Here is a 27,885-nt window from a genome sequence, read left to right as displayed (position 1 = left end):
CTCCGGCTTCCTCCCACCTCCAAAGACATGCACCTGGGGATAGGTTGATTGGCAACACTAAATGGTCCCTAGTGTGTGAATGTGAGTGTGAATGTTGTCTATATCTGTGTTGGCCCTGTGATGAGGTGGCGACTTGTCCAAGGTGTACCCCGCCTTCCGCCCAAATGCAGCTGAGATAGGCTCCAGCGACCCCAAAAAGGTACAAGCCGTAGAAAATGGATGGATGGATTATTTTTACTAACCGTCTGCCTCCCGTCCACTAAAGCTACGTTCCAGCTCCTGACAATAATATCGTACAGTAGGTGGTTTTTCACTGAATCTCAAGGGAATACTTTTTATTGACCTAGATTGGAGATGTCCCTGAATACAAGACAAAACCTCTTATTCAAGATTTGTTTTTAACAACCAAAAAAAAACCTAATGTGTGTTTTCTGAACATTATGTTTTCTATATCAGTGAAAAACAACTGGTAAATTCCAAAAAAACAAACATTTACTTGCTGTTTAACAATTGTTTGATGCTATGTCTGAGTGACAGACAGAAGTGGTTTGGCTTAATACATCTGTAAAAATACTGCTTCAAATGGGTATTTACAATTCTGTGAAGTTGCACTTGTCTTTCTTCGTTTGCTATTGTTTGCGGCACACCCGACAACGACCAATGACACTTTCTTGAGAAGGCCCCTTCACCGTCCGAGGAACAGGTTTACTGTCAAAGGAGAAACAAACAACCATTATATATTATTTTCAAAAGTAGCTGCAAAGTTTGTCCTCTTTGTAATTTTACCTGAACATGCCGGTGCTTACTGACGCCAGCCAGTAGCTGTAGGAATCAGGGTAGTAGTTGCATGTCCCCCTACCATGACACTCTATGAACGGTACTTGGCGGAAATGTTCAAGGCATGACCCTGGAGAAATCAGCGGCTGGGATGAGCCTTCGGCACCGGCACCTGTTTGCTGGATGGATGAAGGCCAAAGGTTGACAATTGCATAGTAAATTGAAAATGGAGCGGATGCTCTTATACCAATCTTTACCATGACAAATGAATATCCAGTCCAGAGGGACTCCCAGCTTCTGGGACATTCTGGTATCAGAGTTGTCTGACTGTGAACTGCTATGACATTTGAGGTAGTCTCACACACCGAGCACCTAAAAAAGAGTGAAAACTGTTTGGTTTGGTCCCACAAATACATTAAAAAAACCAACAAACAAGAATGCAATACTCATACAGCCATCTTTGTTTTGGACCACTAAGGGCAAAAGACTAGCCTACAACATAGACTGGTTGCCATTAAAGGAAAAACAAGTTGACTTTATATGCTTAATTGTGTTTCATTGTATCATGAAACCAGATCCAATTGTGTTTACAATCCGCAAAGTATGTGAAAACACCGTCTAAGCATCACAAAATGCCACAAATTTAAGTCAGCCATTTTAATTATTCCGCTCCAAATACCTTCGGCTATTTTCGGAGATTGACGTCAGTGTAGTAACACTTCTGCACTCTGACCATATTATTAGATCAGTCATACTGGAAATACGCAAACATTAGAAAGACATGTGCTCTCCATCATTCACAATCCTATATAAGACATGAACACATATGTTTTTGTTTTTTTTTATACATTCTAAGTCGTAAATAAATTAAATAAAAAGTCAGCTAACAATGGAGTCAATCGGGGAATTACTCTTTCGCCTCTATAAATAACCATCCAAAATCTGCAAACATTACTCTATTTCCATCTTGAGACCTGAATATTAACTAAATATTAGAAATGCTGTTCTTATAAGCGCTAAAAGAGCCAAAGTATTTTTAGCATGGAAAACCGTGAGCTAACTATAGTTTATGCTTCACTTTAATATAATTATAAAATGAAATTGAAGATGGCAGTAATGCAACATACAGTATATGAATGCAAACTTCCATAAAACTGTAAAGAAGAAGAAGCTTCTGCAGCATTGAGGTCTTGTTTTCTGCTGTTCTGCTCCCACATCATCGCGTCTCGCCCCGTCAAATGTATTCTAGATTATAAATCATGCCTCTCATCTGGATAATAGGCGGATTTAGAAGTTTTTCATCTGTGACATTCAGGTAATACCCGGAGACAAACACAATATAACAGCAACTTTTTTTTTAATCCTTTGTGTGGATTAAAATTAATTATTCATTTAAACAGAAAGGTATGGACATCCTATTAGTCGTCATCGCAGTGATAGCAGACATCGTACAGTAAGCAATCGTTATGTTTGCAGTTTGTATTTCTTGTTTTTAGCACTTAGCAATACTGCTACATGATGCTTAGTGTTTCACTAAAGTTGGATCTGTTTAGCAAAGCTTCTAAAACTTGTAGCTCACTCTCCTTATATTCAGGATAAAAAATATATGGTTCTGGACCATCATTTGTCCCAAAGTAATCGTTGTTGGCTCCCACAAAGTCTGCATGATTAGCATTGTTGTTGGTAGGGAAGGGATCTGTGGTTCCTACCTCTACTTCACACGACCACGTGACTGGCTAGTTCATTATCTCTTAAAATGGCTCAGGAATCTCTATGAGATTGAGACTATTTTGATCATATCTATTTATTCGCAAACTTTGGGAGTCTTTCAGTGTCATACATCAAATATATATGATAATAGCTTCTATATAAATGCAACTTGTTTTTCCACTCTACTGCTACTTTAAGTGTCAATCTACTCTACCAATTAGAGAAGCATGTTGATGTGCTCATCCAACCAGGGATTTTTCCAAATTGCTTGGTTTGTTTTGGTTCCGTTTTGACAGAAAATGCTCTTCCTGCTTGGGACAAGCACTGGAGAGCCCAAATGTTTGGGTCTTTGGTAGTCATTTAAAGCCACACAGGCTACATAATTATATTTTAAAAATATATTTTTTGTGCCACCTGCTGATGTACAAAGGCAGGCTGTTTCCCACGATGGCAACCATGGAGGGTAACATAGGGGCATCAGTTGACAGCCAATAGGAGTAGTCGTTACGAGAGGCATAGCGGCAGTTTGTTTCCGTGTCGCAGAAGAGGAAAGGCATGGTGGAGAATCGAGGAAGGCAGCTTCCCGAAGTCCCTGAGAGACAGTTTGAATTGTTAAATGGGGCAGAGGAAGGATTTTTATAGTTTGATTCTCAGTTAGTTTTTCTGGACATGCATACCAGGTTACGTTTGGCCACAGACTCGAGTTAACGGTACGAAAGATATTTGCGGATGATGCTTTTTCTTACCAAGATCCTGGCCGTGAGCGCGCTCGTTTCCGTTGATGAAGAGGAAAGAGTAACCACTGTATATTTGACTGGTGCCTGCTGGGCACGCTGGCACTTGGCTGCTCTGACTGTGTCGTGCTACCAGGAAGCTGCTTACATAGCGTGAGCCACCTTTGCCTGGTAACCCAAGAGGACCCTTGTTACCAGGATCTCCAGGTCCGCCTGGAAGACCTACAAAGGGAAAGCAGATTGTATTACAGTACATGCGCAAAAACATTTGTCAATGCAAACACACCTGGCACACCAGCTTCTCCTTTATCTCCCTTGTGACCTGTAAATCCAGGTGGTCCTACTTGGCTGGAACCTCGAACTCCCTTTACACCCGTGAGACCTAAGAAAAAGAAAACATCCAAAATCTCATGGGCATGTAAATCCATCCATCCATTTTCTATATTGTTTTTATCTCTTAAGTGTCGTGGCTGAGATAAAGCATACCCCAGCTGACATTGGATTGGATTGGTTACCAATCCACTTACAGGTGATATGCAAACAACCATTCAGACTCATAGTCACACCTTGGCTAACATGCATGTGTTTGGATTGTGGGTGGAAGGACCTGGAAACATGTTTTGAACCTGAATCTAATAATCTAATGACTGTGAGACGGGCGTAATAACCACTACCTGACTGTGCTGCTAAGGCTTAATTTGTGTACACAAGTACAGTGGAATCTTGATTTACGAACACCTCTTAGCTACCTGTTCGGTTTACGAATCTTTACATCGCGCCAAATATGGCTCTGTATGCGAACCATATTTCAGCGTATGAACACTTCATCCATTTATTTATTTTGCATGATGTTGGAAGTCTTAGTGCGCTGCCATTTTAATGGCATTACTTCCTTTTTAAAGAGTCTGGGCCGCTTACGTCACATCCTATTTACGCAGTCATTACTCGGTCGTCAGTTTTATGTGCTTCAGCACGTATCTTTTTTCTTGCCACTACCCCAATTTTGTCTATTGTGTTGTTCAATGTGGGTCCAAAAAGTCAGAAAAAAGAGCCTGAAAAGATGGTGGGGTTCGCCGTGGACTTAGAAAGGACTATTTGAGAGGAATACGGCACGGCAGTGTCGCACGCGTTGTTGATTTGGCTCGCAAATACGGAAGAATTAGTCTACAATTTGCAACCACTGTAAATAAGAATGACGTTTATACAGTTGCTGAATTTGCCAAATGCGAGCCGTGGGTGGTGTGAAAAGTTTAGAAAGAGGACAGGCAAGCCTATGAAGGATCAGCTCACACTGCTAGTTTGTGCTAATGCAAGCAGTGTTTGTAATATGAAGCCACTGCTATATTACCACTCCAAAACTCCCTTACCATTAAAAAAAAAAAGCCACAAATATTCGCTGACTCCGACACCAGGCAAAAAACATTTTCCTTGTTTTGTTTTTCAATTTAGCAACATGGTTGTTAACGTTTTGGAGAACACCGAAGGCAAGGGGAGTTTTGTGTGTGTGAGCGCATTGACATTTAAGCTTCTTTTGTTGTTGTGTTGTTTGGATAACAAATAGATTATGTTGGTTTGATATATTTTTTTCGAGGCTATAACCATTTATTCATGTTTACATTGTTTCTTATAGGGAGCTCTGCTTCACTATACAAACTTTTATGAACCATGTTCAAGAAACAATTACGATCGTAAATCGAGTTTCCACTGTATTGTACATGACAGTATTTCAATCGAACCTCGTGGGCCTGCTGGTCCTTCTGGGCCAGTGTTTCCAGGCGGTCCAGTGTCGCCACGAGGACCATGTAAGCCAGGGGGTCCAGGTTCACGTATCACCTTGCCATACCCTGGATTACCTTTGATGCCTGAAGAAAAAGAAGTGTTGTAGAATTTATTTTCACTTTGAACCCTCATTTTATCTCATGTTCGACAAACCTGGTCGTCCTGGAAAACCTCTCACCCCAGGTGGACCCGTTGGGCCCGGGATGTATCCAGGGTCTCCCCTATCACCTAAATAAGGAACATGTTAAATTGTGTTTATCCTCAGTCATGCAAGGACAAGTGCTTGTCTGAGTAAGATATTGGAGGTGGTGTTGCACCCAAAGACTAACATCTGAATGTGGTATGTATAAAAATATTCTTTACCAGGCAACCCATGGATTCCGGGAAGGCCAGAATCACCTCTTGGTCCTTGATACCCAGGTCGGCCTTTTGGACCCTGGAGAAGTGAATCAGACAAAGTAGTTTATTCAAAGACTTCCTCTAGAAATATTTTGGGTGGTAAAAATTTGAGATTGACCGATATGGTTTTTCCACGGCCGATAGCGATTATTAGCGGTGATAGAGGCCGATCACCGATATTTGGAGCTAATATTCATCTCCAGTAAAATTGACAAATTGGCGTTCAAATTTAGAATAATACTAATACAAACTCCAACACTTAACTCTGTGTAAATGCATGAAGCATGTTTATTTACAAACAAAAAGTGCAAGGAGTTTCTTGGCACAGTAACGTCTCTTATAAAGGTGAATACATATTTTTTTTTAAAATTAGCTTCCTGAAGTTTTGTATCCCTGAAATAATTTGTATCTTCATAACGTCAACTGTGACCTTGGGGACGGCGTGGTGCGGTTGGGAGAGTGGCCGTTCCAGCAAGCTGAGGGTTCCTGGTTCAATCCCCACCTTCTACCAACCTCGTCACGTCCGTTGTGTCCTTGAGCAAGACACTTCACCCTTGCTCCTGATGGGCCATGGTTAGCACCTTGCATGGCAGCTCCCGCCATCAGTATGTGAATGTGTGTGTGAATGGGTGAATGTGGAAATAGTGTCAAAGCGCTTTAAGTACCTTGAAGGTAGAAAAGCGCTATACGAGTATAACCCATTTACCATTTAACTGTGAATAATGAAGTGATTCAAATTCGCAAGTGTTGACATTGACACACAAAACGTAATGTACGAATCATCAAAAGCAATATTTAGGTAGAAACATAGATTACATCAACAACTTCCTTCCACATTTTGTATTATTTAAGTTAAAGTTAAAGTACCAATGATTGTCACACACACACTAGGTGTGGTGAAATTTGTCCTCTGCATTTGACCCATCCCCTTGTTCACCCCCTGGGAGGTGAGGGGAGCAGTGGGCAGCAGCGATGCCGCACCCGGGAATAATTTTTGGTGATTTAACCCCCAATTCCAACCCTTGATGCTGAGTGCCAAGCAGGGAGGTAATTGGTCCCATTTTTATAGTCTTTGGTATGACTCGGCTGGGGTTTGAACTCACAACCTACCGATCTCAGGGCGGACACTCTAACCACTAAGCCACTGAGTAGGTTTATTATCGTCAACTGCGCGTAAACGACAACTGCGCGTAGCTATTCTTTATCCTCTTTGTGTGTCCCTGCAATAAAACCAGTCTGACTAATCCCTTTATCACACAAACATTCCTCTACTCTAGTGTTGTCCCGATACCAATATTTTGGTACCGGTACCAAAATAATTTCGATACTTTTCGGTACTTTTCTAAATAAAGGGGACCACAAAAAATTGCATTATTGGCGTTATTTTAACCAAAAATCTGAGGGTACATTAAACATATATTTCTTATTTGTCCTTAAATAAAATAGTGAACATGCAAGACAACTTGTTTTTTAGTAGTAAGTAAACAAACAAAGACTCTTAATTTAGCTGCTGACGTATTCAGTAACATATTGTGTCATTTATCATTGTATTATTATGTCTACATTATTGGCGGACCGGTACTTTTCAGAGGCGGTATAGTACCGAATATGATTAATTAGTATCGCAGTACTATACTAATACCGGTATACCGTACAACCCTACTCTACTCTAACTCGTTTCCATATTGCTATTTTCAGCAGTTTTGTTTCGAGTGATTCACAGACACATAGTAAGGTACTATGAGCTAGCAGAGCCGCCGCTTATGTTCATTAGTTTTTTTTCCCTGTATTCTGCTTATAGTAACAATATTAGTAATTGTGACATGTAATAGACTGACACTGGGACCTTTATTACAATTCTGAGAGTTTTCTGATTTTACGTAGCTTCGACACATTCGTACACATTCTCTGCCGTGAGTTTGACGAGCCGGCCTAAGACCTTGGCTTCTGAATGGCTTTGCCTCTTACCGCATGGTTTGCGTAACCAACACAAAATTGCTTTTGATTGGCTCTGTCTCCTACTCATGTGCAGTTTGCGTAACCAATCAGATGGTGCCGTGGCCGCGAGAAGGCTAGAGACTGCATCTGAGCCAAACTGACCAGTTTTAATTGGGTCCGTCGGAATAAAAATGGCAGACGTTGTTTGATGGTTAATACATTTGAAATGATAGCAATGGTGATAAAAGAGATGAAATATTACTATTCATTGTCAATATTGAAAAAACAAAACAAACGATATTGATAAAAAAAAGTCTGATGCCGATATATGTTAAAATGCCAAATATAGGCACAGATAATTGGCCCGGCTGATAATCGGTCAATCCCTGGTAAAAAAATACTTCAGATTATGACTTCAGCTCACAGATGGACCAGGAATGCCGGTCTCTCCTAGGGGTCCAGTGTAACCAGGAATCCCTGTAGGGCCCGGGTCTCCTCTGTCTCCTTTCAAACCGAATGCTGGGGGGCCTGGAGGTCCAGGTGGCCCGCGAGAGCCTTTCATATAACAAAAACGAAGAGTTTCATGCAAGTCGAACACATAAAAGTGTTTTATAGTATGAAAAACCATCAGATTGCTTCGGTAATTAAATTGTTTTGAGATGATGGTGTGGAGTGTCATGGAGGCCAAGGAACGAAAAATATGTTAGCTGCTTACCTGGCCTACCGTGACCACCATGAGGTCCATGGTCTCCTTTTGTCCCAGGAAAACATGCCCCCTCTCTTCCCGGTGGTCCCCTCTGACCAGGTACTCCACGTCCACCTGAAGGTCCTTTCTCTCCTCTTGCTCCAGGAGGTCCTGTGCCAGGCAAGCCAGGAGAACCAGGATACCCAGGATCCCCTATAGAAAAAGGAACATGAGTCCATGTTGGTGAATTGAAAGGCAATGCTCAGTTTTAGCCTACTGTATGTTCATAAGTCGCTAGTTATGAACATTCTGCTCAAACGTTACATGATTCTCAATAAGTAAAGCGTTGGGGAAACGAAGCGTTCTGGCAGAGAGCTTCTAAGTTTAAAACATACCTAGTTTACCAGGAAGACCACGTGGACCAGGTGGGCCCCCTAATACAACTGTAGACAAGAAGGAATACATGTCAATTGCAGCCAGGACATTGGAAGCTCCATTTGCCACCACATTTGTTCAGAACTACAACACTAACTACAGAATGGACATGAACTCATCCTTGCGACACACATAACTTTTCCCATGTCTCACTTGTATCTCCTTTTTGCCCTGATGGTCCTGGAATCCCGTCCCGTCCCTGGTTACCTTTGGAACCTGGAGAACCAAGAGGACCTGGTGGGCCTTGGACACCTAATGTCACACACAAGGCAATGAATAAAATGCAGACTAATTCAGTCTAAATTTGCTGTCAGCTATTTAATAAGGAATTTGCCTGATGGTCCATTTGGCCCTGGGACTCCTTTCCTTCCTTGAATCCCATTTAAACCTCTTGGCCCACAATTGCCTGGAGAACCTGGAGCAGAAGGTGTTGGGATAAAAGACAATACACTGTTAATAGCATTTAAATGGCATATATCCACTTTTAACACATTGCTGGTGATAGGAACCATTTTGTCCATCAGGTCCCGGTTCTCCTTTAAAGCCAGAACTTCCTGGCTTTAAACCCACTGGCCCAACAATACCAGGCTCTCCTTTGTGACCCTTCATTGTATGAATATGGCTTATTCCTGGTTCCCCCTAAGGACAATGAACAATCATTATTTCTAATTAGCACATACATTTAATTGTGGAAAAAAATAACTTTTACACCTTTTGTCCAAGTGGTCCTGGTGGGCCATATCCACGATAATTTGGTTCTCCCTTTTCACCTTGGTAACCTCTTCGACCTGGTATCCCATTTATGCCTGGCGCTCCATGGTTACCTTGATCTCCTTTTGACCCCTTTGGCCCTATGAGAGCATTAACGACACACATATCAATAATGATAAAAACCAGGTGGTTGAACTTAAACCAAATTGTGATTCTTACCAGTGCTGCCTCTGATCCCTGGATCTCCTGTGATACCTGTAGGTCCTTGGTTTCCTTTTGTGAAAACTGCACCATCAAAACCAGGCTCACCTGTGGGACCTGAGCACCAATAAGAACACAGAATGTCAAATAATTTTTCATTTTAGCATTGTATTGAATTTTGGGGTGAAAAATATGTACCTTTTTGTCCGGGCCTCCCTGGTGCTCCAGTATTTCCCCTTGGTCCGTTTTCTCCAGTACTTCCAGGATCTCCCCAAAAACCAACTGCACCTGGGTCACCTTTAGACAGAATCGCTAAAATATCAGTACATTATAAGATGCATTCGAATGAAATGGAAATTAGACCACCTGGCCAGCCAGGCTCTCCTTTGGGCCCAATCAACGGTAGTGGAGCTTGAGGCCCAGGAGGACCCCTTTCACCAGGGTCACCAATCATTCCTGGTGGGCCCCAGGAACCTTTGATTCCATCAGGACCAGGGTCACCTATACAATTTAATTTGAAAATAGTAAACCTGGCTCTTCTTGTATGTAAAGTTTTTCTATGAATTCCTGATCTACCTATTTGGCCTGGTGGTCCGATAATTCCAGGCAATCCCTGTGGCCCAAATACTTGTAACCCATCTGGTCCTGCGTCTCCCCTGGGTCCTGAGAAAAAATAAGTTAATTAACAGAGATCTAAATGTAGAATGAGTTCTCACTGCAGTAGATTTCTGCCTTACCTGGTTGGCCCGGTAGCCCGTTTTGGCCCCTAAATCCTTTTGGACCAGTATTTCCTTGGGGACCTGGCACAGTTGGCCCAGGAGGACCAGGCTCACCTGGTAGGCCTGGCTTACCAAACCCAGGAAAGCCTTTGTTTCCCTTTTCACCTGGCAATCCAATGGTTCCTTTGAAAGGGGGTGTGGCAAAGATGCATTGACAACACACAATGATGATCAGGTGATTAAAAACAACAATGGAACACATACCCGGATGCCCTGTTGTGCCATCTGGTCCTGCTGGTCCTGCTGGTCCCGAAAGAGACGAATTACATGATCCTTTAGCACCCGTTGGTCCTGGAGGTCCAACTAACCCTTTAATTCCTGAAATGCATGATGTGAAAACATCCGAACATGTGGTTTTTTTAGGATGGGATTCATTGTCATCACTATTTAACTGACTAAGGACTTTAAGAACCTCTTTCTCCTGGTGACCCTTGATTTCCTGGTAACCCCGGGTTTCCAGGGAGCCCAGAGATTCCCGGGTCGCCTCCAGATCCTTGAACCCCATCATCTCCACGTAGTCCTGGAAGGCCTTTGGGGCCCGGGTATCCATAACCGCTATCACCCTCGGTGAAGAAGTAGAACCTTAAACCTTGGTATTTGGTAAATACTTGACTGTCGAGGTTACTTTTGTATCACTGACTTTCAATCCTGGAAGACCTGGAGGGCCTTGTTGACCTGGCCGACCAGGTGGACCCACACCTGTGAGACCTGGGAAACCAATCATACCCTTCTCACCTGTATAACACACACACACACACACACACACACACACACACACACACACACACACACACACACACACACACACACACACACACACACACACACACACACACACACACACACACACACACACACTTGTAGTACAGTACTATAGTGCAACACTAAGCATGAGTGTAAAATCCAAAGTGGCTAATTTGGGTGAGTATCCACAACCTTTCTCTCCATGAGCCCCTGGGCGTCCAGGAAATGATGCATCGCCAGCTTCCCCTTTCTGTCCCGGGGAGCCTGGTATGCCAATGAAACCTGGCGCCCCTGGAACACCTGGATATAAGTTTGTCTTTGTCACATCAAATGATATTAGATTATTGCACTGATATAACCATGCAAATTACCTGGCCTGCCTGGTGATCCAGGTAGACCTGTAAATCCACGGGGCCCAGGAAGACCTTTGATGTAGATGGAGCTCGGTTCTCCTTTCTGACCTACCAGTGAAACAGAAGAAAGGCCGCACAATGTTCGACTGCCTGTCTTTCAGAGGTACTATACTGTAGGTCAAAATGTTTATTCACCTGGAATTCCAGGTTGTCCCAGAAATCCAGGTACTCCAAAATCTCCCTTAGTTCCTGGAGGTCCAGTAGGCCCATATCCAACTGCCCCAGGGTAGCCTTGTGGACCTGATCTACCTGTAAGCCCAGGTGGACCTGAGAAACCTTTGTCTCCTTCTCCACCCTGGTAGGGATACTACAAAAAGAATACAAATGCCTTTTATAATCCATATTTGATCAAAAGTTTAGAAAAAATGTTTGAAGGAAAAAGAAAAGCTTCCCACGGAATCCCCTGGAGGACCTTGGACACCTTTGAGACCAGACAACCCTGGATACCCAGGGCGACCGTCTCTTCCGATACTGCCACAGTATCCTTGATCTCCTTTCTCCCCTTTTATCCCTGGACTGGTATCGGAATATGGTTCCCCTTTTGCCCCGGGAAGGCCTGGAACGCCTGTTCTCCCAACAGGACCCTTAACAGAAGAAGGAATAATTCAACAAAAACTAAATTTATTCAATTTATATTTTCTTACCGGATTTCCAGGGAAGCCCTGGAGTCCCGGGAAGCCCAGATCACCTTTATCTCCCGGTCCTTGATTATATCCTGACAGTGTAGAGAAAACATTTACTACTGGTACAAACTTATCTTTGGGATTTGATGTTGACTACTTTGAATGTTTGGAAAGAGCGGAATAACTGATATCTCCTTTTACCTGGTAGTCCTGGTGTGCCAGGTGGACCGGGTAAACCTGGTTCTCCTGTTCCTGTGCACTCATAGCAAGGCTTACCCTTTTCACCTGTTAAAAAAAACAGTTATTGTACTTCAAATAATTAAAAGTTAAAGTACCAATGATTGTCACACACACACTAGGTGTGGTGAAATTATTCTCTGCATTTGACCCATCACCCTTGATCACCCCCTGGGAGGTGAGGGAAGCAGTGGGCAGCAGCGGTGGCCGGGTCCGGGAGTCATTTTTGGTGATTTAACCCCCAATTCCAACCCTTGATGCTGAGTGCCAGGCAGGGAGGTAACGGGTCCCATTTTTATAGTCTTTGGTATGACTCGGCCGGGGTTTGAACTCATGACCTACCGATCTCAGGGCGGACACTCTAACCACTAGGCCACTGAGTATTAGCACTTTGCTCCATCAACCAACATCTCAAAGTAAACAAAGTGTTATTTTCCCACCTTTCATTCCAAACACCCCGTCATATCCAGCCGGTCCTGAGATCCCACGGACTCCCTTGCTTCCTGGCTGACCTCTGACCGTTGTGCAAGCTGCAAGCAACACTGACAGTTCAACATAGCATTCTTTTCTCTGCATTTAGCTGAATATGCTTCATATTGAATCACAATGAGCGCCTGTTGCAGCATTTGTTTGGCTTTGCAGCAAATGCTCTCTGCTGAGACCGTTTGATGTCAAAGAGAGCGAACAGACATAAAATGTTGCACATAGGTGCTATAAAAATACAATAAAAAGTCATATTTAGTCCATATTTTTTAATCCCCCTTGTTGCTGTGTTATGTGGAGAAACAGTTTATCAGGCTGTAACAGAGCAGAAAAAGGAAAGCGTATCAATCACTTTATATTAGCAAGTGCAGTTCAACACACTATTAGCAAATTGTTCAAATCACTGACTGTCAATCATTATCTTTGCGAAGGTATATATTATTTATTGGCCTCTGGTGACGAACATAAGAATATAAGTGCCAGGCTCTCTGATTCATACAGAGTCAAGAATCATTGACAAAAACAGCTGTGGCTGTAGGCCAGCTCCTAACTTTAGCTCTTTATCAATGCCCCAAAATAGCAGCCGCTGCATTAGAAGTATCATGAGTGGTATCTACCTATCTACAGTGGGGTCAGGAATAGGGGACTCTGTGATGTATTTTGTCTCTTGTGACTTGAAAAGAGTTTGAATTGATCCCTGGTGTGCAGGTGTACCTAATGTTAAAGGCCTACTGAAATGAAATGTTCTTATTTAAACGGGGATAGCAGGTCCATTCTATGTGTCATACTTGATCATTTCGCGATATTGCCATATTTTTGCTGAAAGGATTTAGTAGAGAACATCGACGATAAAGTTCGCAACTTTTGGTAGCTGATAAAAAAGCCTTGCCTGTACCGGAAGTAGCGTGACGTCACAGGTTGTGGAGCGCCTCACATCTGCACATTGTTTACAATCATGGCCAGCAGCAGCGAGAGCGATTCGGACCGAGGAAGCGACGATTACCCCATTAATTTGAGCGAGGATGAAAGATTCGTGGATGAGGAAAGTGAGAGTGAAGGATTAGAGAGCAGTGGAAGGGATTCAGATAGGGAAGATGCTGTGAGAGGTGGGTGGGACCTGATATTCAGCTGGGAATGACTAAAACAGTAAATAAACACAAGACATATATATACTCTATTAGCCACAACACAACCAGGCTTATATTTAATATGCCACAAATTAATCCGCACAACAAACACCTCCGCCCTCCCGTCCATATAACCCACCAATACAAATCAAACACCCGCACAACACACTCAATCCCACAGCCCAAAGTACCGTTCACATCCGTAAAGTTCATACAGCACATATATTTCCCCAAAGTTACGTACGTGACATGCACATAGCGGCACCCACGTACGGGCAAGCGATCAAATGTTTGGAAGCCAAAGCTGCGTACTCACGGTAGCGCGTCTGCTATCCAACTCAAAGTCCTCCTGGTTGTGTTGCTGCAGCCAGCCGCTAATACACCGATCCCACCTACAGCTTTCTTCTTTGCTGTCTTCATTGTTCATTAAACAAATTGCAACAGATTCACCAACACAGATGTCCAGAATACTGTGGAATTTTGCGATGAAAACAGGCGACTTAATAGCTGGCCACAATGCTGTCCCAATATGTCCGCACGATCTGTGACGTCACGCGCAAACGTCATCATACCGAGACGTTTTCAGCAAAATATTTTGTGGGAAATTTAAAATTGCACTTTACTAATCTAACCCGGCCGTATTGGCATGTGTTTCAATGTTAAGATTTCATCATTGATATATAAACTATCAGACTGCGTGGTCGGTAGTAGTGGCTTTCAGTAGGCCTTTAAATCCATATATTGTGTGCAGGAGAAAGAAAAATAGCGGTGACGACTTGAAGATATATATTTAAACAGTGTCCATTTTCAACAGTAAAATGATGATTAATTTGGAGAGGGTGGGGCGTCGTTTCATTTGCAATCTGGGAACGCCTCCAGAATGGACTCAAAAAACGGGTCATAATAGTGCGCTCCATTTGTACTGGGAAGTCGGAGTTTCATTTGTACTGGAACGCCTCTTGAGGTCGGATTTCCCACTCGGAAAGTCAGAGCATTCTCACCAACCGAGTTGGTTTAAAAAATGGCTGCTTTGAATGTAAACAATGATATACGTTTCTATAATATCCGTTATTAGCACTTCTGATTAGTTTTTGTTGCACTAGATCAGCCATATACGATGTAGTGAAGTGAATCATATTTATATAGCGCTTTTCTCTAGTGACTCGAAGCGCTTTACATAGTGAAACCCAATATCTAAGTTACATTTAAACCAGTGTGGGTGGCACTGGGAGCAGGTGGGTAAAGTGTCTTGCCCAAGGACACAACGGCAGTGACTAGGATGGCAGAGGCCGGAATCGTACCTGGAACCCTCAAGTTGCTGGCACGGCCACTCTACCAACCGAGCTATGCCGCCCCGTATTTTATGTATTTATTTTTGTACGTTTGTATATGGTAACGTTACTGTTGTGTAAACTACATTTATTTGTATGTGTTTTATACATTCACTGCTAGCATTAGCGTTTTAAAAGAGTGCATATTTCTCCATGAGTGGTTTATAGTCAGACAAGGCAAGCGCAAAAATAGCTTTCGTGGACGCGGCCAACTTGATTTCCGACCTCGTACATGGAGCGCTCACAATTTGGCTGTGACGTTATTCTTCCAACTTGTGGTGTAAATGTAAAAGAGCAATACACGACTGTCGAGCCAAATGTACGTTAAAGCCTATCCAATACATATTATCCAGACCACAAGGAAGTGTTTTAAATGTAGATTAATATCATCATAAATCCCCATCCAGGGTTCCTAAAGCTATCAGCAAATCTCATTACATTTTTTTTAATGCCACTTTAAAACATGTATATGCTTATTATATATATAGTCAAAATATTACAAGTGTCTGTATAAGTTAAAGTTAAAGTACCAATGATTGTCACACACACACTAGGTGTGGCGAAATTGTTGACCCATCACCCTTGATCACCCCCTCGGAGGTGAGGGGAGCAGTGAGCAGCAGCGGTGGTCGCGCCCGGGAATCATTTTTGGTGATTTAACCCCCAGTCCATCAGGGAGGTAATGGGTCCCATTTTTATAGTCTTTGGTATGACTCGGCCGGGGATTGAACTCACAACCTACCGATCTCAGGGGACACTCTAACCACTAGGCCACTGAGTACGAATTTCAAAATAATAATGTTGAAATGTTTACATTAACTTTTACCATCTAGTGAATTAGAATTGTCCCGCAAGTATGTTTCATGTGAGAATTTATTTATATTTATCTATTTTTCTGTAGTAACATCCTGTGTTCTGACGTTGTGCGCATGCCGCAGACAATGGCCAATTAAACGTTTCAACCTGTCAATCATCACACAGTACCTTCAATCAAAAATGGTTGAAAAAGGAACTGCACTTAAGACCTGTAAATAAACATCCAATTCTGAATTAGTTGATCAATATAATTTACCTAGAAGTCATTTTTAAAATGTTATCTCTGCAAAACATGCTGTAAAATGCATATCCTCTGAAAATATGACTTATAATAGCCACGAACTGGAGGACAAGTTTTATTTAAAACAATTTAGAAAAAGTTAAAATGTTTTATGGAATAATAAACGAACATCAAAACTAGGAATTCAAAAAGACATGTCATAGAAAATGGATGGATGGATGTCATGGAATGATATTTGGAAAAATGCCAATAAACCCTTTAGATGCATTAAAAATAAACTTAAGTCAATTTAACATCTTGAATAAATTGTATTTTTACACCCTCTCAGTTGTTTAAAATGTTTGTATAAAGCGTCAGGCAGCTGAAGGAACTCTAATCCATTTACTGTGGGAATGCGGGAATGTGAGAATTGCCTTGTTTGTCCACCCGAGGCCACCGTAGGTCACGTGAGGTGTCTCTGCCACGAGAGTTGCTAATGTTAGCCGAGTTAGCTCAGGTGTGTTGAACTGGCGACCGAAACGAAGGAGTCGTGTATGAAACGAGCTCGGCTTCCTCATGAACATGACCTGGTGTCACAGTTCAGGACTACGCGTCTACAGTCTACAGGTTTGGACCTCCAGAGCCGTCTGGTGTTGCCGTCCAGCGGAGTGTCCGCTATGGAGGCAGCGCTTTTCCCGCCTTCGGACCTTACAAGACCTCTTGTCTCCAGTTTGAAAGCCACAGACGACAAAACGAAACAAAGAGCTTGCTCATGAACATGACCTGGTGTCACAGTTCAGGACTACGCGTCTACAGTCTACAGGTTTGGACCTCCAGAGCCGTCTGGTGTTGCCGTCCAGCGGACTGTCCACTATGGAGGCAGCACTTTTCCCGCCTTCGGACCTTACAAGACCTCTTGTCTACAGTTTAAAAGCCACAGACGACAAAACGAAACAGACAGATGTAGCAATTTATCGATGACCGCAACGTTCTTAAGTTCATATTCATTTATCGTTGGTATTGACTAACTAACGTCCTTACGTGTTGTAATGCCACTTAAGGCCTTCATTTTGGCAGAATACATTTCATGAATTTGAATGCCACCATCATTTGTGTAAATGGACTCTTCAAACATCTGCACGTACGTTTTCCTTTTTCGGGAGGGCTGCGTGGGCCTTGATCCCCGGTCGGTCCTTGATCCCCGGGGTCCCCTTCCGGACCAGTAGGCCCCGTATAAATCTCGCCCGGTTCTCCAGGATCCCCTTTCGGGCCCGGAAAACCATCAGGACCCGGTGGACCCGGAATGTTCTGTGATCCCCCTGTAAACAATGTAGTGAGAGATGATGAGCTGCAAATACTGTAGGTGCATTTTGTACATGTTATGGGCAAAAGTCTTGGGACACAACACGAAGATAATCTGTCAAATAGTACAGTAGTCCGACAGCAACGCTTCAGAGGTCTGGTGTTTCAGGGAGTTTCATCAAGGTCATTTCCTGTGGCTATGTGTTCTAAAAAATGTGTCCTCGATTAGTAAGCACCTGGCAGGCCAATAGGTCCGGGAAATCCATCAAAACCTAAAAAAGAAAAATAGCCCATTTCATTTGATGCATTCCCTCATTCAACTCAGACCTGTGTTCGTATACCTGGGTGTCCTACCAGTCCTGGTTGTCCTGGATGACCTGGCTCCCCAGGGTAGCCCTTTAGTAGTCCATCCACAGGTGCCACTGTCTACAAATGGAACGAGCTTGAAAATCATGTTAGAAAATATTGTGCATTGAAAACTAGGAGGATTACTTTTAGTTCCCCCGGTGGACCAGGGAGACCTCGATCCCCCTTTGCCCCCTGCAGAGGACGGAGCACACAGTTAATAAAACCCATTAGAATGATTGTGTTACGAATGGATGTCATTATGACTGACCGTTGCTCCTTGAGTTCCTGGGTATCCGGGATCACCTCTACGACCGGACCTTCCCTAAACACAAGTTATTATCAGCACACACACACACACACACACACACACACACACACACACACACACACACACACACACACACGGTCTGCAAACAACACTCCCACCATAAATCCAACTTGTCCAGGTTCGCCATCCTTCCCCATCTTTCCCTGCAAGGACAATGAAGTTCAGTGAGGACGTTGGGTCGGTACACTTGTGTTTGCTATGAAGAGAACAGTCGACGCAGCGCCTCTGGCCTTCATTTATTTTCTACTTTTTTTTTGTTGGGGACACATTATGTGCCAGTCATCGTAAAAGCTGTGACTCCAGGTCCTCTCTTGCATTCTTCACTGAGGCTGCTTTGCTTTGGAGAGAGATGTTGCTATGATCCTAGTTTCACTTTGATGCCATTCAAGGTGTGAGAGAATAATCAAGTCTGACAACACACATTTATTTACTTCAGTACTTTACTTTACTGCCCTCTGCTGGTCAACATACACTATTTAAATACCTCTACAGCACATAATGCAATATTTTCTTACTTCTGCGCCTGGTTGACCTCGGCCTCCCTTTGCTCCTTTTGTGTAGGAGCCCTCACCAGGGTCTCCCTGGGGAGGAAGAAAACACTTAGGGCCAAACTCAATTACTAATCTGCGAACAAAGTCACTGAATTACAAAGTCATAATATAAAAAAAATAGTGGTAATTTTGCGCAAGTGTTTAAAAACTACGAAGAAAAAAGTGAAATCGTCCTAACATAACACAATTTGTAATGCTAGGAGAAGGAAGTGCTTGTTTTGGGACCATAAAGTTGTACTTATGCAAGACAAATTACAAGTTACCAAATTACAAGAATAAAGTTGTAAATTTACAAGGAAAACTTGCTTGTACCAAAGTGTAAGTATTATATTAAAACAAAAAGTATTTTACTATAATAAGAATAAGAAAAATATCTTTTTTTTTATTACATGAAAAAAAGCTGTCATTTAATGAGGAACAAAACTTGCATTATGATAACAAAAAGGGACTCATTTTATGAAACAGTCATATCATTGCGAACAAAAAAGTCATGACCTTATGAGGATGAAGTTCTGATTTTGCAAAAATGTAGTTTAAATGTTACACGAAAAAACATCATATTTTTGGAGGGAAAAAGTTCTAATAATACGGGAAAAACATTTTTATTTCATAAGTTAAAACATTTCTACTTTACTAAGAATATGGTCATCATTTTACAAGAAAAACCTACAAATAATATGATACCAAAGCATAATATATATATATATAGATATATATATACTAAGGCTGCGAATCTTTGGGTGTCCCACGATTCGATTCAATATCGATTCTTGGGGTCACGATTCGATTCAAAATCGATTTTTTTCGATTCAACGTGATTCTCGATTCAAAACAGATATTTTCCCGATTCAAAAGGATTCTCTATTCATTCAATACATAGAATTTCAGCAGGATCTACCCCAGTCTGCTGACATGCAAGCAGAGTAGTAGATTTTTGTAAAAAGCTTTTATAATTGTAAAGGACAATGTTTTATCAACTGATTGCAATAATGTAAATTTGTTTTAACTATTAAATGAACCAAAAATATGACTTATTTTATCTTTGTGAAAATATTGGACACAGTGTGTTGTCAAGCTTATGAGATGCGATGCAAGTGTAAGCCACTAAAACTATTATTTATTTTTAATTTTTTATAAATGTCTAATGATAATGTCAATGAGGGATTTTTAATCACTGCTATGTTGAAATTGTAACTAATATTGATACTGTTGTTGATAATATTCATTTTTGTTTCACTACTTTTGGTTTGTTCTGTGTCGTGTTTGTGTCTCCTCTCAATTGCTCTGTTTATTGCAGTGCTGAGTGTTGCTGGGTCGGGTTTGGTTTTGGAATTGTATTGCATTGCTACGGTATTGCTGTGTATTGTTTTGTTGGATTGATTAATAAAAAAATAAAAATAATAAATAAATAAATAAATGGAAAAAAAAGAAAAAAAACATTGATTTTTTAAAAATGAGAATCGATTCTGAATCGCGATTCGAATTCGAATCCGACATCCATTGCTTTCGGTCTCCCCTAGAGGGGGCGGGGGGTGTTGCCCACATATGCGGTCCTCTCCAAGGTTTCTCATAGTCATTCACATCGACGTCCCACTGGGGTGAGTTTTCCTTGCCCTTATGTGGGCTTTGTACCGAGGATGTTGTTGTGGCTTGTGCAGTCCTTTGAGACACTTGTAATTTAGGGCTGTATAAATAAACATTGATTGATGATTATTATAATAATAATAATAAAGCATCTTTTTAAACAGTCGTATTACTACAAGAAAAAATATATAATATTTATTTGCAAGAATAAAGCCGTCATTTTTTGAGAAACAAAACTTACATTATAATAATAAAACAGCCTCAATAAACAGTCGTATTACTACGAAAAAAAGTCATTTCTGGGGTGAAAACATTCTAATATTACGGCAATCAAGTTTAAAATGTTTATCTTATGAGTTAAAAAAAAGTTCTACTACACTAATAATATGGTCATAATCTTACAAGAAAACCCTCCCAGTAGTATAATACCAAAGCGGAAGTATAACATTTAAAAAAAAATAATACTAATTTTACTCGAATAAGAGTTAAGGTATTTAGAATGAAAATATACTATAAATAAATATATAATATATATATAATAAATATAAATATATTTTTACAACAATCATTTCAGTCATTTTACGAGAAACAAAACGTACATTATTATAGTAATAATTTAAAAAAAACTGCCTCATTAACCAGTTTTTTGTAAAGTTGTAATATTACAGGAATCAAGTTCAACATTTTGATTTTATGAGTAAAAAAGTTATACTGTAATTTTACAAGAAACACTTCCTAATACTATAATACCAAAGCGTAAGTATTGCATAAAAAATGTTTCACTGAAATAACAGTTGTGATATTTAGAAGACCAATCTTTTTTATTTTTTTACAAGAATAAAATTGTCCTTTTATGAGAAAAAAAGTTACATTAACATTAAATCGTGTTATTACAAGAAAAAATGTCATAACCTTATAAGAATGAAGTTGTAATTTTGCAAAAAAAAAGTCATATTTTTGGAGGAAAAAAGTTACAGGAGTTAAGTTCAAAATATTACTAGAGAATACATTTTTATTTTTATGTAAAAAATGTTTATATTGCAAGATGAAGGTTGTTTTTTTTTCCATAATACTAAAATGACAAAAAAGCTACAATATTAAAAATAATCACAATTCATGAGAGTATATTTTAACAAGGAAAACAATTTTACAGTTATAAAGAAAAAAAAACGTCACAATTGTACAAAATACACAAATTATACACAAAAAAAATAAATATATCTCTCTCTTATTTATATAAATGTTATATTATATAATTATTATTTATTGTATACATTCTTGTCACTTTACAACTTTTTTTTCCTCCTACTTTGACTTTTGTGTGGGAGAAACTTACCGTAGCGCCTTTGCAACCTTTGTCTCCTGCGTGGCCCTGGGCTCCCTTGGCCCCCTGGCCAACAGGTCATGACAATACATACGTGATGTTGTGTTGAATAGTCACTACATGATAACGTGTCTGTTGTCTCCTGCACCGCTACTCTACCTTCAACACAAGACTCTGAGTGAAGTAGTCCTTGATCCGACCCGGGGGTCCAGGTGGTCCTGGTAGACCTTGTCTCCCCTACATTAACATTCATGGAAGATTTCAAGTGTGAAATAAAAAGATCACTTTATAAAATGTAATCATGCAGTTTTTAGTGAAAACAAAAGACCTTTAGTCCACGGGGTCCTGGGGTAGCGCCCAAGCCTTCTTGACCCTACAAGGAGAAAAACAGGTTTTGAGTTCTAGTTTTGTTCTGTAGATCTAAAGCTGCGGTACATACTTACCTTAGACCCTGGAGCGCCTGCACGGCCCGGAGACCCCTGTTCATGGAATCATCGTTTATCGATCCTGAGACATGTAACCTAACTTTTTCACTTACAACTGGACCACGTAGTCCTGGATCTCCCTTTGGTCCTGATTGTCCGTGGAAACCTGGCTCTCCCTACAACACCAGGATTATTTGATCCTCCGCATGAAACATCCAAGTTGTGTACTCTGACTATTATTCTATGAATATTGTCAACACTTCAATGTGTGCAAAAACATTTACCAGCTCTCCATTTGTCCCAGGAGGTCCTGGTACTCCTGGAGCTCCATTCACCGACTCTGGAGACTTGCCCTGGACAGAAGCAGGTGAGGAAAGCTAGCCTTTGTTTGTATTTTCCTGCCGTGTGCAGCGTGTGAAGTAGTCCTCCAGTGATAATTGTGTGTATGTGTATGTATATTTAAATCAAGAGCACGATTACTAATTCAGTGTTGATATTTAAGTGGGCCCTGGGGCCTCTGTAGTGGTAAAGTTTGGCCCTGAGGTCAAAAAGGTTAAGTCTTAGATATCGTGTATATTGCACAACCCTCGTGAGTGTACACTTTGCTGTCATTAGGTGTGATAATTGATTAATTTATTAATGACTAATACATCAGTATTATATCTGAAAAGGGTGGTGTTCACAAAACCTTGTCCATAAGTAGCAGTCCAAGAAGAATTTGCAGAAAGGTGACCAACTATTTTCTTCCATTTCTGCATCTGCATGGAGACTGCGTGGCGCGGTTGGTAGAGTGGCCGTGCCAGCAACCTGAGGGTTCCCAGTTCGATCCCTACCTTCTACCAACCTCGTCACGTCCGTTGTGTCCTTGAGCAAGACACTTCACCCTTGCTCCTGATGGGTCTTGGTTAGGGCCTTGCATGGCAGCTCCCGCCATCAGTGTGTGAATGTGTGTCCTGGGCATGACATTAAAGGCCTACTGAAAGCCACTACTACCGACCACGCAGTCTGATAGTTTATATATCAATGATGAAATCTTAACATTGCAGCACATGCCAATACGGCCGGGTTAGATTAGTAAAGTGCAATTTTAAATTTCCCATGAAATATCCTGCTGAAAACGTCTCGGTATGATGACGTTTGCGCGTGACGTCACGGATTGTAGCGGACATTTTGGGACACCATGGTGGCCAGCTATTAAGTCATCTGTTTTCATCGCAAAATTCCACAGTATTCTGGACATCTGTGTTGGTGAATCTTTTGCAATTTGTTTAATGAACAATGAAGACAGCAAAGAAGAAAGCTGTAGGTGGGAAGCGGTGTATTAGCGGCCGGCTGCAGCAACACAAACACGTAGAGAACTGGGACAACAGAGACTCTTAGCAGGAGGACTTTGAGTTGGATACGCGCTACCGTGAGTACGCAGCTGCGGCTTCCAAACATTTGATCGCTTGCCCGTACGTGCGTGCCGCTATGTGCATGTCACGTACGTGACTTTGGGGAAATATATGTGCTGTATGAACTTTGCGGAGGTGAGCGGTACTTTGGGCTGTGAGATTGAGTGTGTTGTGCGGGTGTTTGATTTGTATTGGCAGGTTATATGGACGGGAGGGGGGAGGCGTTTGTTATGCGGGATTAATTTGTGGCATGTTAAATATAAGCCTGGTTGTGTTGTGGCTAATAGAGTATATATATGTCTTGTGTTATTTACTGTTTTAGTCATTCCCAGCTGAATATCAGGTCCCACCCGCCTCTCACAGCATCTTCCCTATCTGAATCGCTTCCACTGCCCTCTAATCCTTCACTCTCACTTTCCTCATCCATGAATCTTTCATCCTCGCTCAAATTAATGGGGTAATCGTCGCTTTCTCGGTCCGAATCGCTCTCGCTGCTGCTGGCCATGATTGTAAACAATGTACAGATGTGAGGAGCTCCACAACCTGTGACGTCACGCTACTTCCGGTACAGGCAAGGCTTTTTTATCAGCGACCAAAAGTTGCGAACTTTATCGTCGATGTTCTCTACTAAATCCTTTCAGCAAAAATATGGCAAGCAGGCGGAAGACGGTAGATGTAAGAACTACCACAACGGCTGCGATGGCGGAAGAAGGCGCCCCCACATCCATGTGGGCCCAGTTATGGGAAATAACAACCCAAGACCTCAACGGTGGAACAGGCGGAGGATGATTGCTAACCCTATGGAGCGTCACAACGGCTGGGATGGTGGATGAAGGCTGCAGCAGAAAAGGGTCTCCAGTCATCTTGCCAAAGATCGTGTGGTGACTGTCTGTGCACCAGTCTCCCCACATTAAACAAAGTCACGCACAGGCATCCTCCATAAAGGGATACCCCCTACCAGGAGGATCGTCATACTCGCTTCGAGTGACCGCCGATGATGATTAGGGATGTCCGATAATGGCTTTTTGCTGATATCCGATATTCCGATATTGTCCAACTCTTTAATTACCGATACCGATATCAACCGATACCGATATATACAGTCATGGAATTAACACATTATTATGCCTAATTTGGACAACCAGGTATGGTAAAGATAAGGTTCTTTTTAAGAAATAAAATAAGATAAATACATTAAAAACATTTTCTTGAATAAAAAAGAAAGTAAAACAATATAAAAACAGTTACATAGAAACTAGTAATTAATGAAAATGAGTAAAATTAACTGTTAAAGGTTAGTACTATTAGTGGACCAGCAGCACGCACAATCATGTGTGCTTACGGACTGTATCCCTTGCAGACTGTATTGATATATATTGATATATAATGTAGGAACCAGAATATTAATAACAGAAAGAAACAACCCTTTTGTGTGAATGAGTGTAAATGGGGGAGGGAGGTTTTTTGGGTTGGTGCACTAATTGTAAGTGTATCTTGTTTTTATGTTGATTAAATAAAAAAAAACCAAAAAAAAAAAACGATACTGATAATAAAAAAAACGATACCAATAATTTCCGATATTACATTTTAAAGCATTTATCGGTCGATATTATCGGCAGGCTGATATTATCGGACATCTCTAATGATGATGATGATGAATGTGTGTGTGAATGGGTGAATGTGGAAAGAGTGTCGAAGCGCTTTGAGTACCTTGAAGGTAGAAAAGCGCTATACAAGTATAACCCATTTATCTTGCAGGAGGGACCAGGTGCTTTTATCGGAATAACGCAACACAATCCATCCATTCAGCACCTCTATCCAATCATCTTCCATCCCTGTTTGGTGTGTGTTTTCCACAAAACCCCAGGTCTCTAATTAGCGCAGGGTCAAACAAACAAAACAATACTGTGGCTGTAGGCAACCTCCCGATGTTAAGTCCAAAAGATAACTGCATTGGAAGGGGTCTGTTTCCAGCAGATTTGTGCACCCCACATGTGCTTCATCATGTTGCTGAACTACGGATGCTGGCTCAGCAGTTTGTTCCTTACCACCATTACAACTCCTGCTATTGTGCGGCGAACAATATTTTGGTCACTAAACGGCCATGGTTTCTCATGCACTCTAAATCATTGTTCCTAAAAAGAGGAGGTTTCATGTTTTTGACAAACTAGAACTGGTCCTTCATGTGCATGATGGAAGGCAGAATTGTACAATAGCAGCCCCTCGTGGTCCCTCTTCAACATATTGCAAAATGAGCTGAGGGAGCCGAGGGAGTGCTCACGTCATCTTCTCACATATGAATATATTCTCCCACTGCCTTCCAAAAGGGCCGGCCTGTGCACTTTTGCAAAAAGACACTTGTAGAAAAAGTACTTAACAAGTGATCTCAGCTGGCGCAGCAAATACTTGATTACCTTTGGTCCAGGAGCGCCCGGTGGACCCTGTGGATGAAAGAGCAAAGTCAGAGGACAACAGTGAACATCTTCTCTGATGGGGTGATGCAGTAGAACATCAGACACAGTGAGGAAGTTGTTCAAAACTTTGGAATGGCCGTCATGCACGACTGCAGGTGACAACGTGTGTTTCAAAACATGTGGTTTGTGTTTCATTTGGCGTTTTTCAGACACTTAGGATAAGCCTCAACAACAATCTTCTAAAGCAGGAAGTGTCAGTTTTGATCAAAGTTGAATTCATTTTTACATTTCACTATTAACAGCATTTCGACTTCTTTTTACACTTGTATGAAAGCTGGGAATGTTGAAATGTTTAAATTTTACTTTATGTGTATATATATATATATATATATATATATATATATATATATATATATATATATATATATATATATATATATATATATATATATATACCGGTATATATATATATATATATATATATATATATGTATATGTATGTATGTATGTATGTATGTATGTATGTATGTATATATATATATATATATATATATATATATATATATATATATATATATATATATATATATATATATATATATATATATATATATATATATATATATATATATATATGTATATGTATGTATGTATGTATGTATATATATATATATATATATATGTATATATATATATATGTATATGTGTGTATATATACATATGTACTGTATGTGTACATGTATAAATGTGTATATCTGTTTGTGTATATCTGTGTATATATATGTATATATATATTTATATACATATGTATATATATATATATGTATATATATATATATATATATATATATATATATATATATATATATATATATATATATATATATATATATATATATATATATATATATATATATGTTAATATATATATATATATATATATATATATATATATATATATATATATATATATATATATATATATATATATATATATATATATATATATATATATATATATATATATATATATATATATATATATATATATATATATATATATTTAGAGGTTCTACTGTATAGTGCAATCATTTCTTACTGGAGGTCCATCAAGTCCAGGGGCACCCAGTTCACCAGGAAGTCCGTCTTCTCCCTAAAAAAGAATTACAACATCCTCTTTTAATTATAGGTACTCTTATTGTATACAATATTAATGATTCCAATTTTTATTTATTTTACACATTTTTAATATATTATATAGGTACTATTTCATACTGAATACTGATTTATTTCATGAAATCTCTCAATTCATTAATGATATTTAGAGTTTTTTTTCAAGAATTATACAATTTATACGTAGGTGTGTGTGTGTGTATATACATTTCTGTGTATTTATGTGTATGTATATATATATATATATATATATATATATATATATATATATATATATATATATATATATATATATATATATATATATATATATATATATATATATATATATATATATATATATATATATATATATATTAGGGATGTCCGATCATGGCTTTTTGCCGATATCCGATATGCCGATATTGTCCAACTCTTTAATTACCGATACCGATATCAACCGATACCGATATCAACCGATATATACAGTCGTGGAATTAACACATTATTATGCCTAATTTGGACAACCAGGTATGGTGAAGATAAGGTACTTTTTAAAAAAAATTATCAAATAAAATAAGATAAATAAATTAAAAACATTTTCTTGAATAAAAAAGAAAGTAAAACAATATAAAAACAGTTACATAGAAACTAGTAATTAATGAAAATGTGTAAAATTAACTGTTAAAGGTTAGTATTATTAGTGGACCAGCAGCACGCACAATCATGTGTGCTTACGGACTGTATCCCTTGCAGACGGTATTGATATATATTGATATATAATGTAGGAACCAGAATATTAATAACAGAAAGAAACAACCCTTTTGTGTGAATGAGTGTAAATGGGGGAGGGAGGTTTTTTGGGTTGGTGTACTAATTGTAAGTGTATCTTGTGTTTTTTATGTGGATTTAATAAAAAAA

The 27,885-nt window shown here is 40.1% G+C and overlaps 1 protein-coding gene across 1 annotated transcript in view; it reads right to left on the bottom strand.

Annotated features, from left to right (window-relative positions):
- Positions 1 to 303: 303 nt before the first annotated feature.
- The window catches only part of LOC133630943 (collagen alpha-5(IV) chain-like), a 36,407-nt gene continuing 8,825 nt past the window's right edge, over positions 304 to 27,885 (bottom strand). Inside the window, exons 7-52 of the mRNA XM_062022820.1 lie at positions 26,912 to 26,965; positions 25,813 to 25,839; positions 22,289 to 22,357; positions 22,118 to 22,180; positions 22,023 to 22,058; positions 21,908 to 21,952; positions 21,739 to 21,816; positions 21,592 to 21,645; positions 18,636 to 18,701; positions 18,219 to 18,263; positions 18,061 to 18,114; positions 17,937 to 17,984; positions 17,786 to 17,870; positions 17,681 to 17,716; positions 17,288 to 17,461; positions 12,606 to 12,695; positions 12,130 to 12,213; positions 11,950 to 12,020; positions 11,701 to 11,889; positions 11,441 to 11,612; positions 11,264 to 11,353; positions 11,085 to 11,192; positions 10,789 to 10,883; positions 10,561 to 10,711; positions 10,353 to 10,466; positions 10,107 to 10,271; positions 9,946 to 10,032; positions 9,736 to 9,870; positions 9,568 to 9,666; positions 9,388 to 9,486; positions 9,169 to 9,308; positions 8,967 to 9,096; positions 8,792 to 8,872; positions 8,611 to 8,709; positions 8,418 to 8,465; positions 8,053 to 8,235; positions 7,762 to 7,892; positions 5,364 to 5,436; positions 5,154 to 5,228; positions 4,958 to 5,083; positions 3,508 to 3,603; positions 3,234 to 3,443; positions 2,902 to 3,079; positions 1,035 to 1,149; positions 787 to 956; positions 304 to 708 (exon numbers count right to left, since the gene is read on the bottom strand). Of these exons, the coding sequence (XP_061878804.1) occupies positions 630 to 708; positions 787 to 956; positions 1,035 to 1,149; positions 2,902 to 3,079; positions 3,234 to 3,443; positions 3,508 to 3,603; positions 4,958 to 5,083; positions 5,154 to 5,228; positions 5,364 to 5,436; positions 7,762 to 7,892; positions 8,053 to 8,235; positions 8,418 to 8,465; positions 8,611 to 8,709; positions 8,792 to 8,872; positions 8,967 to 9,096; positions 9,169 to 9,308; positions 9,388 to 9,486; positions 9,568 to 9,666; positions 9,736 to 9,870; positions 9,946 to 10,032; positions 10,107 to 10,271; positions 10,353 to 10,466; positions 10,561 to 10,711; positions 10,789 to 10,883; positions 11,085 to 11,192; positions 11,264 to 11,353; positions 11,441 to 11,612; positions 11,701 to 11,889; positions 11,950 to 12,020; positions 12,130 to 12,213; positions 12,606 to 12,695; positions 17,288 to 17,461; positions 17,681 to 17,716; positions 17,786 to 17,870; positions 17,937 to 17,984; positions 18,061 to 18,114; positions 18,219 to 18,263; positions 18,636 to 18,701; positions 21,592 to 21,645; positions 21,739 to 21,816; positions 21,908 to 21,952; positions 22,023 to 22,058; positions 22,118 to 22,180; positions 22,289 to 22,357; positions 25,813 to 25,839; positions 26,912 to 26,965 (4,617 nt within the window). The 3' untranslated portion in view covers positions 304 to 629. The remainder of the gene's footprint in view (positions 709 to 786; positions 957 to 1,034; positions 1,150 to 2,901; positions 3,080 to 3,233; positions 3,444 to 3,507; positions 3,604 to 4,957; positions 5,084 to 5,153; positions 5,229 to 5,363; positions 5,437 to 7,761; positions 7,893 to 8,052; positions 8,236 to 8,417; positions 8,466 to 8,610; positions 8,710 to 8,791; positions 8,873 to 8,966; positions 9,097 to 9,168; positions 9,309 to 9,387; positions 9,487 to 9,567; positions 9,667 to 9,735; positions 9,871 to 9,945; positions 10,033 to 10,106; positions 10,272 to 10,352; positions 10,467 to 10,560; positions 10,712 to 10,788; positions 10,884 to 11,084; positions 11,193 to 11,263; positions 11,354 to 11,440; positions 11,613 to 11,700; positions 11,890 to 11,949; positions 12,021 to 12,129; positions 12,214 to 12,605; positions 12,696 to 17,287; positions 17,462 to 17,680; positions 17,717 to 17,785; positions 17,871 to 17,936; positions 17,985 to 18,060; positions 18,115 to 18,218; positions 18,264 to 18,635; positions 18,702 to 21,591; positions 21,646 to 21,738; positions 21,817 to 21,907; positions 21,953 to 22,022; positions 22,059 to 22,117; positions 22,181 to 22,288; positions 22,358 to 25,812; positions 25,840 to 26,911; positions 26,966 to 27,885) is intronic.

The sequence above is a fragment of the Entelurus aequoreus genome, linkage group LG16 (assembly GCF_033978785.1).
Source record: "Entelurus aequoreus isolate RoL-2023_Sb linkage group LG16, RoL_Eaeq_v1.1, whole genome shotgun sequence".
Lineage (NCBI taxonomy): Eukaryota > Metazoa > Chordata > Actinopteri > Syngnathiformes > Syngnathidae > Entelurus > Entelurus aequoreus.
Note: the sequence above shows the minus strand (reverse complement) of the source record. Positions and strands in the feature narration are given on the sequence as shown.